This window comes from Opisthorchis viverrini, assembly GCF_000715545.1.
Source record: "Opisthorchis viverrini unplaced genomic scaffold opera_v5_74, whole genome shotgun sequence".
In the NCBI taxonomy this organism is placed as follows: Eukaryota; Metazoa; Platyhelminthes; class Trematoda; order Opisthorchiida; family Opisthorchiidae; genus Opisthorchis; species Opisthorchis viverrini.
Genome location: NW_008751731.1, coordinates 1,755,313 through 1,765,515, shown reverse-complemented (window position 1 = coordinate 1,765,515; position 10,203 = coordinate 1,755,313). Strand labels below are relative to the sequence as shown.

Genomic DNA, 10,203 nt, shown 5'->3' with positions numbered 1-10,203 from the left:
ATTATTTTTAGTATTATTTATTTATTTTATTTAACTTTGCCAATTCTTGAGATTACGCACCGCCGAGCATTCATGGCCTATCATTTCACATGGTCTCATGTTGAGTATACCCAAGCTTGGGACACATCTTGCAAGAGGGTTAGCCATTCACTTGGAAGAAGTGTGGGCACCGGTTTTGAGATTATCCTCACATTCAGTGCCTTCAGCCACGGGCTATTTACAAATTTATACAGTTTACCAACGAAAATGCCAAAATAAACTCGACCACGAAAATCAAGGCGTCTTGAGGGATAACCTACTTCAGTAGACTTTGCAATGTTCGTGATTTCGAGATAAAGTTATCTGAGATCAACAGACTAACGCTACAACGAGTGGTTGACCAAGGATAAAATACTTCAATTTGTGACGAAACAGTTGCCAACTGGTGTGACAAAGTCAGGTATACGTCTGGTAAATGGGAATGCAATGAATTGTGAATTTAGCTGAACACTGAAAAACGCTGTGTGAACGGCACAGTGAGAACTACTGAGTTGCGGGATGAAATGATCCAACTTGTCTGGGAGTACCATTTATGCGGAACTGAAGTGCAGTGTGACGAACCAATAGAAGAAAATGAGAATCATTCTGTAACTCACTCGTTTTCCCATGTTGTATTTCATGGCAGACAAGATTGTACGAAAGTACTTGTTTTTCGACATCAGGGTTTACTTAGACTGGGGAGGTAGTGAAACGCAAGTAGTCGCATCCAGTGTTTTCGTCAACCATGAGGATGGTAATGACGAGTGTGTTCATTCCACTCCATAGTTTTCCTCACTGCTTTGTTATACAGATCCGGCAATCATAACGTTTAAATACGTTACCACCTGATCCGTCTTTTTGGCTGAACTCAACCAGTCTCCATGAACTAAGGCGTGGTTAACGATCAAGGTGATTCAACCACGTCACCAAAGTTCCAGATCGAATGTGTGACCAAAAGCATACAAAATATACTAACCAAAATGTACTAACCAGTATATATTAACTTACCAATGTTTTCCAGTTGCAATCGGCGTCGCTCTCAGAAATTCAAGCATGAAATTCAGTCAACCTGGGGACACTTCACACAAGAGAGTTAGCTTTTAACTTGGAGGAAACGTGGGCTTAGGCCAATGACTCCCATCATTGCACACCAAAGGTGGTAACCATCTGATTTCAATTTTGCTCTTATTGAACCTCCTTAGCCGGTATCGAGTTTATACCCGAGGTGAGTGTGTTACCGATACTCAACCATCGCACGCTGAACGCTTCCTACTTCGTATGATTATCCACCGCATTCTGAGAGCTTAGACCATTGTCATTGTCACAAAAAATGCCAAACACAAAGTTTATCGGAATAACACTCAAATGGAGTCCTGAATTGAAAGGAGGATCTCTTCTGATTGCCGCATTCATCTGAACGAGATTACACAGAAAATAACGGCTAATATTTATCCGCGTTTTCTATAAATCACCTGCGTGCAAAAGATGGGTTTTATTTCAATGATGTTTACGTTTTTTACGATCCTCACTCTAGAGAGCTCATTGTTTGAAAAAATTCCCTTAAAGTCTATCAGTTTTCTTTCATTCTCACAAATGGAATAATTCCTCGATATTCTCGGTTATCCATTACATGCCTTGTGCAATAACAATGATTTGACTAGAAACTACGTGATTGCTGAAACGCGTCTCAGGTAAAATTGGTCTTCGCAGAAGTCACCGAGTGACTAGTGACTGGCTTGCAAGACGGATCTTCTAAACCGGTGGTTTGTATAAATGTTCGTACATTCCAAACAGGGCGAAAATGTCTTTGTTTCCTCCTTTCACGAACTAACATGCCCACTCAAGTTTTTGCCTTCCGTTTCAGGTGAGTTTACAACACACTGATCCGTGATGATTAGGGCCAAATAGATTGCTATTCCACCAATCAGAATTTCGACCAGTTGAGGTCCTTCGGCTTTTCCTTACCTGTGCTAAATTAAGCATATTCCGACGGGATTATCATGTACTCTCTGGCGAATCCCATCTTCTCGCGTGGTATCCTCCATAAGCTCTGAGAATTGCTTCCATACTCACCCTTTGGTTTGTGCACAATAACACACATTCAGAGATAACATATCCTAGACTCAAGCACACGGTGGTCAGTACTTTAGAGGCCTCAGTGTACTGTATGACGCCAATGCTGTGTTCTTCAGTTTTTTGTTGACATGCACCGATTTCCACTGGCACTGAATTCTATGAAATCCGGAAATTGGGTAGAAAATAAGTGAGACTGTAGGTGTTTATATTGAAATTAACTTGGGTAAAGGACCAATTGGGATACAAATTAGACACGTGATTGACAGTGCAAGATCTGCACCACACTGACCTGAGGAAGGTAAAGTTAAGTATCCGTAGTCATCTGCGGATGTACAATGCGGCGATGACGGTGGAAAATATTTAAAATACCAAACGACCGGCCACATAGATAGCATAAAAATGGTCTTTCTTTTGAATGCATGCGCATGTGACCCGCCAGATCCCAGGAGGTCGCAGCTCGTTTCCCACAAATTTCACATATTTTTACTTGGTCTACTCCACTTGCTTGCTCACTTGAATGGGCCACTGTTTTGTGACCTTTTAGAGAAGTGTGTTGTGCAAACGACTTGTTACAAAACTCGCACTTGTAGTTCTTTGATCCTGTGTGCACAGTAGCATGCCGTCGACGGTCAGATAACCGCAAAAATGATTTCCCACAGATGTCGCAGTTGTTCTCTCTCGGAGTCTTGGGTTTTCCATATTTTTCTGGTTGACTACTTCGGGTCGCCTTGTCACGTAGTCTACCACCTAGCACGTTCAAATTCGGATGCTCAGCGTCTACAAAGTTGCTGTATTTACCTGGAAAACAAAATGATAAGACTTTTTATGCTCGCATCTTTCCTAGGTGAAAATTACAGAGCACTTTGGACGGGTGTGTGGAAAGTTCAAAGTTTCCTCACAGCAATTGCCTCTGGGGTGATCATATGACACCAAACATGAAATAAATCAGCGTGGTCTACTCATTTAGCACAAGGGCACCGGCTCCACGTAAACCTAACATGCGGTGAATTTCATCGGAAACGTCAACAGCATGCCAAAATACAACCACTCAACTACAAACGATTTTCTGCGCCAGTTTTTTCTGATGGACTTAACTCTATTTCATTTAATCTTGTTTTGACCTGAAAAGACTACGAAAATAAAATCTTGCAGGCCACTACGTAGTCGCCAGTCTGTCGGAACAGAAAAATTCCAGCTGCATTTGTTAATTCTTTCTTGTAGCATTTTTCAATGTATGAGGTGACAAAGAATCAGTTCTGTGATACCGCGAAAAATTCCTCAGATTGCCGTAGGTAACACACTATTCAGAAGTTTGTTGAAACATATGCTCATAAGGCCGTTGGTAATTCATCAACAACCCTCGGTAGAGTTTGCTAACTTGGAAGGAAGTTGCCGCTTCCTACTTTGATTTTTCTAAGAAGTTCAACTCAATTCAGGTGAATCTCTTGTTTGTGCATATGCTAACCGACAAAGAGAGAACCTGGTGCATGAGAACCTATGGACATACAAGAAACCACAAGGCCACCCGAACGGTAAACCAACTCATGTCATAGATTTCGGTTCGAGAAATAATGTGGAAAAAATCGCACATGTTGGTAAGGATTGCAATGGCTAATATTTCAGTGTAATATAGTTGAATACTTCAGTAAAAGTAGTGGAACGATTTCTGAAAAATAACAAATTCATTAGAGTGCAGTACAACAAATTTGAGAAAACCATAACCGATCAGAATACATAATATGCCTCGATGCAACCTGCTTAGGACGAGAGTTAGCAGCGCTCGGCATGGTCATGGTGGCCAGACGATCTTATGTCGTGGAAACCGTGGCCAATCGGAGAGTTTGGTGCTTATTTTGCAGTCCTGCTACATAACGCGTGACACCAGATGTGCTCGTCATGATCGGGTTGCAGGGGAACTCGCAAAAGGTCGACTAGGATACACCGTCATCGAGGAGTTGAGAGCATCTAAATCGACGTCCTTCGTCAAACCTGACCTGATCGCTGTTCGGGAGCGACGATCAACAGTAATAGACATCAGTATAGTCCCGGATGGGCCCGGAGTGACTGTGTGGGACGGGAAGAAGTGGAAGTATGGGGCTGATGAATATTCTCTCGCCGTAATCTCAGCCCTATGTGCAATCGGTTGTGATGTCAACTTATTGGTCCACCAGCCGATAATCATTTCTTACCGAGGATCTGCTTTCCTCAATCCGCTAAGGCTGTTATTGGACAGTGACTTCCTAAGGTCACACTCACTGACTTGAGTTTGCATGCCATTGTGGGCGCAAGTACGACACGTTAATGCGTGGCACATGGCGTTGAGTGTACAAATAAACGATGATATATTGTGGTCTAATACTGTGTAGTGTGGCATAGCGCAGTGTAGTGTAGTGTAGTGTAGTGTAGTGTAGTGTAGTGTAGTGTAGTGTAGTGTAGTGTAGTGTAGTGTAGTGTAGTGTAGTGTAGTGTAGTGTAGTGTAGTGTAGTGTAGTGTAGTGTAGTGTAGTGTAGTGTAGTGTAGTGTAGTGTAGTGTAGTGTAGTGTAGTGTAGTGTAGTGTAGTGTAGTGTAGTGTAGTGTAGTGTAGTGTAGTGTAGTGTAGTGTAGTGTAGTGTAGTGTAGTGTAGTGTAGTGTAGTGTAGTGTAGTGTAGTGTAGTGTAGTGTAGTGTAGTGTAGTGTAGTGTAGTGTAGTGTAGTGTAGTGTAGTGTAGTGTAGTGTAGTGTAGTGTAGTGTAGTGTAGTGTAGTGTAGTGTAGTGTAGTGTAGTGTAGTGTAGTGTAGTGTAGTGTAGTGTAGTGTAGTGTAGTGTAGTGTAGTGTAGTGTAGTGTAGTGTAGTGTAGTGTAGTGTAGTGTAGTGTAGTGTAGTGTAGTGTAGTGTAGTGTAGTGTAGTGTAGTGTAGTGTAGTGTAGTGTAGTGTAGTGTAGTGTAGTGTAGTGTACAGTGTAGTGTGTAGTGTTGTGTTTGGTACGGTAGGGTAGTCTAGTGTAGAGTATGGTGGAGTAGCGTTGTGCGGTGTGTCGCAGTGCAGAATGTAGTAGGATATAAAATAATGTGCTGTAGTATTATATAGGATAATAAATCATTTCGGGCAATTACGGTATATTACACCGAATTTAAAACTATCTTACCATGGTGGTAGGGCTTCATTTTCTACAGTGCTTCTCAGGGCTAGGCTGGCTGCAAATCTGCCCCGCAAGATCAAGTTATGTCAGAGAGTCAATAGGTCACCAGTCTGGTGAACAACACTGAATTCACATACTATGAGAACTCCTAAATTAAGGTGGTCTTGTCTTACGTAAGACAAGTGGGAAGACAACAAGGTGTTTTCGATGGGTGACCTGCACCTTGATACTAACTTGGAATTGATCTCTTCCAAGAAACGACGAATTGGGAAACGTTGCCCCCAAAATCCATTCATTTTGACTATCCGAAGACCAACCGTGGCAACCATGGAATCATCTTTAACCGTCAAAATATCTTGAAAAGCGAATATCCGATGCTGCTCACAAAACACTAGATGTGCACAGCAATCAGACGTCCATGCTTTACCACTAGTGTTTTTTGTCATTACAGTCGTCCACTGATCGTGAGCCACGCCTTGAAACCGGAACCGCATGATGCGATACCATGCGCTGTGTGAACTGTATAGAAAAGAATAAAGACGCATTTACCGTGACTTAGAATCTCAAAGCTGACGAATCTATCGGATGAGCAGGAAAGGCAAGTCCGCAAAGTGCTCATGTCAGAAAAAGATGCGAAAGGTACAAATTATAATATCTCCTGAAGTTCGGCAGATATAGGAAACCCATCAGAGTTGAGAAAGATGGAAAAATTGACATGAAGATTGCGCCTAATTCGCAGTTGCAGATCACATGAGTCAGGGATCGGTTGGTCAGCCATAGTGTGAAACTTGATAACGGTCGCTATCAAACCCAGTCTGTCTTATTTTTATGGTTATATCTGCTATCTACCTTGCCTCAACCATGTTCGAATACCTGTGACACATCCTTGGATGTGCAAACTCGAGTTGCTGCATTCTGTTGGGGGAATTTACCGCTCGGGTTGTTAAGAATTTGCGAAACACTTCGTTGCATACGCCGTGGTAGGAATGTCCTTGAGGTCTTCAGCCGGTTGGCCCAACTTGGATAATCAAACCACGGAAAACGACGAAGGTGTATTGGGTTTCCCAACCAATACCTGTCGAGAACTGGCGGGATTAGTGGCAGCTAGAACTGTCAGTTTTGGTGGTTACCACTCTCAAGGTGCTATAAACGATATACTCTCGGAATATTTGTAAGGTCACATCGAGATAGATGCTAAGACTCCTGGCTGGTAGACCCCTTTCGGAAATCAACCATTCAGTAGAGTACGATGCATGGTGATACTGTAGAGAGCAGTAATGTTTACTATAGAACCACGTTGTTTTGCGCCGTACATTCCGCTATATTTCGGTGTAATACAGAACATTATATGAGCGCAGACTACGGACGGTTGACATTCTTAATGAGCTCACCGAGCTAATTGGACTAATTAGAAAACCGCCGTCGTTTCTATCTAATATTATCAAACAAAATATTGCTGTAGTGTGCGCTTATCATCTGCACCTACCACAGCAAGAGTGTGAAGCCGGTGGGACACCGCTAAATGTAATATATTGGGAGCTCAAGGTAATAACACTGTATACAGTTGGAAAACATCGACTAGATTAGGAGTGATTAAGGCATGTGCTAGACCTGCACCCATTTTTCAGACGGAAATTTTTGACATTTCACGACACCTGAACGTTGTTGAAAGTTTGTTCCCCTACCGCTCTTGCAAGGTCAACAGCTTGTGGAAGCAAGGTGACTTAGGCGTTGAACACCTACCTCGTGAGACCTGAGAGGTATCAGCTTTTATTTCACATGTATTTCGAAAAGTTGTCACCCGCAACGTTTCACTATCCCCAGATCAGTAAATTTTCCGTAAGAAAATAAAAAGGAATGACAGGCACGTCGGGGAGCAAAGTGTGCTCGAATTTATAGGGACATTGAAGACATGAGGCGGCCTAGTGCAGCACATTCAGTTGACTGGAAATATCAAAACCGAGAGATTCAGTTGGGTTTTAGGTGAGTCTCTTGAAAAACCAAATTAGCTTGCAAACGAGTATATATTCGCCAAGTTCGTGCAATTTGATCTTAAGTAGAACATAAGGTTGACGGAAACTCGGGAACTATGCCTATTTGATGAGCCTCCAAGAAGGGCGAAACCGGTCGTGGCTGTCGAGGAGTTTTCAGTAACCTTATGAGTAGTGCATTACATTCAAGACTCATCTACTTCAGTTGGTTTGCACGGTTCCCACACAGGCCATGGGAGATATCACCGGTTAATAAGACGGCTTTCCTTGAAAGCCCCGTGAAGAATCACGCTGCAAATGTACGAAAGTAAACTGACTGGAAGTATTCATTCCGAATCATGAGGCGCAAAAACCAAAAGCTACTTCCAATGTGCTTGAAATGGGTAACACCGTGAAGTCCAAACTAGAACACCAGATCGCAGATTCACGTATCATTTTCGTTAGTTTTTGATAACAGGATATGCTTGACTATATGGAAATTTTGCGGCCTATGTAATGTCTGACCTCCACTTGCTCCCATTGTGTCCCATTTTCGATCACATTAGTCTTTGTTATAACAGTATGAAATTCGCCTTTCACAGAGAGTCAATGATTTCGTACATTTTTCTGAATTAATTGGTACGAAGTCATCCCCACGTTTTGGTCAAAATTCAGTTGAAAAATCATTCATGAGGACTGAATACTCTGTTTTAAATAAACTGTGAGAAGCAGCTAAAGTATTACATGTAAAACTGTATTCCTTTTTTAACATCCACCGCATATTACACTCAGCTAATCTCATAACGTCATAAACTTCAGCCTTGTATTCAGCACTGATGAGTGACCAGGGAAATCTTCAATCGAAATTTACCGCTCGGCAAACAGGCTACCGTTTAGTGCATTGTTGTACAAAGAACGCTTCAGAAGATTTCTCCTGGGCCCCCTAACCCAATACAAGACTCCGTTTTTATCAGGCCCGTCTAGTACGATGTCAGATACAGCATTTTAGCAGAAGTTTCTCACGCCTGTGACAGACAACTATGGGCAGGGCTATCCGAATGGAAGTGGTTACCCAATCACCAATGAATGATAATAATAATCCAATAGATACCTGAGCCAGCCGGACACAGTTGGGCCAAACACTCCCCGACCAGTGGAGGTATTTTGTTTAATTCCTGGCCAAACACCAGAAAGCCTAATGCATGATTTACATATGAAGTAAATTCTTCCACCTGAAGAAGTCCTAAAAACATGTTGAAATCGGGATTCGACTGGAGGCCTGATCCAGCGAGACGGGGATTATGGATGGCCACCACATTTTCAAACGCAAGCATTAGGGTTTCTTGGTAAAATACGTGATTTAAAAATATTATTGTTTGTCAGTGTTGCTTTGACTTACCGACTGGTGTGTAGATATCCAGAAGCGGATTCAGTGTGTCAACTAAGTTTCGAAAAGAATAATTTGCTAATAAGTGAGGGGAGATCAAAGGAGAATCAAATTTTACAAGTAACGGTTGTATAATGGTAGCATTAATCGAGGCACTTTTATTTCCAGTGCAGATGGATATCGCTTTGTCAAGAATTACTTACGGTTCTTTTTACTCTCAATACCTCCCAAGAGATAGAGTAAAACCATGAGCACTCCACAGTAGACTGACATTCCAGCAGCTTTCGAATTCTCTGGTGTGCGTGACAATACGTAGTATGCTTCAGTTTGCCAGCCAATAGACTTTCTGCCTACTGCCAAGTGCCAATCCGACTGGCTAACTTTTGACCAAATCAGACTGCCCAACACGTCATTCTTGTACCATTCTATTTTGAACATCCGGTTCATCTCAGAAAATTTATGAATCTATGGACTGAAGGAAGGGAAGGGGGATTTTGATGGTTCTGCTTACGTCAGTACGCAATGAACGGCCAATTGTTTCATCTTGACCCACTTTACTTTCGTTCATTAGAGCCCAGCATACAGATGTTAACCTGCATCTAGAAACTTATTGGTCCAACGCAACTATGCTGCATCGAACTCAAAAGCTCCCCCTTCTGAACAGTGTTCTTATGTTCAGTGTATTAAGTAGCAGTAGAAGGAAAGTATTCTCAATGTTGCTGAAACCTGGATGTCATAAACGATGAAACCAGTCTTATGTGAAAAACAAAATTATATCCAAATCAATATATTTTTTGGAGCAGTAGGTCTCCTTTCGGGTGGAAGTGTGGGTTAATTGGGCCACCCAAATACACACGTCAATCTCTATATCTTTGGAGTGATGCAAATTCAACAGACAGAAGGTGAGCAACGCAATCTCCTACTTATATGTCGGTCAATCAAACCGACGATCAGCAACTCGTAGTTGGATGGCTAGGTTTTCAAATTACTATACTGCAGGTCCTAGGTTCACAAGCCCATAAATGTTTTTGATATGAAACAATTGTACCGCGCTCCTCGGGTTTTCCGCATATATAGGCTTCAGTTTCAATCACTAGTTTCCAAGTCCCCTCACACTACCAGCCACTGATTTTGTGCTGAACATCGCTGGCATTAGATCTTAAGGTTGTTTCATATGCAGCACAACTGGAGGTGTATGCGGGTAATATTTGAACGTTATATCGTCATTGCCTGACCTAGTGCGTGCCAGAACCTACGACTCGCTGACTGGGAACTACAGAAATCTGTTCACATCTATGGTACAATTTATTGTTTAAACTTCGGACGCAATGGTTCTGTCTGGAACTCCTTTTGTCAATCAAAAATATCTGGCCGGAGAATGCTGGACAGTGTTTAAGACGCACCTTAAATACGGAATCTTTGTACTCAACGTGGCACAACCAGAGTGATCACAAAATAACGGTCAATAATCTTGTGTGGTCCACTTTATGCACGTCAGATGTGTAAGTATGCATAGATATCAGTTACCCATTTTAGAGACGAATTGTTAAGCACATGACTACTCTGCCATACAAGCTGACGACAAAAGCCAGCCGAATATTTTTCAATACGAGCCAGCGGTTTGAGTA

General features: G+C 42.2%; 1 protein-coding gene across 1 annotated transcript in view; it reads right to left on the bottom strand.

Annotated features, from left to right (window-relative positions):
• Positions 1–10,203, bottom strand: part of T265_13527 (hypothetical protein) — a gene marked incomplete at both ends in the record, with an annotated part of 30,151 nt that overhangs the window by 16,327 nt on the left and 3,621 nt on the right. The window contains 3 exons of the mRNA XM_009169294.1: positions 2,092–2,250; positions 2,582–2,882; positions 5,453–5,737. Of these exons, the coding sequence (XP_009167558.1) occupies positions 2,092–2,250; positions 2,582–2,882; positions 5,453–5,737 (745 nt within the window). The remainder of the gene's footprint in view (positions 1–2,091; positions 2,251–2,581; positions 2,883–5,452; positions 5,738–10,203) is intronic.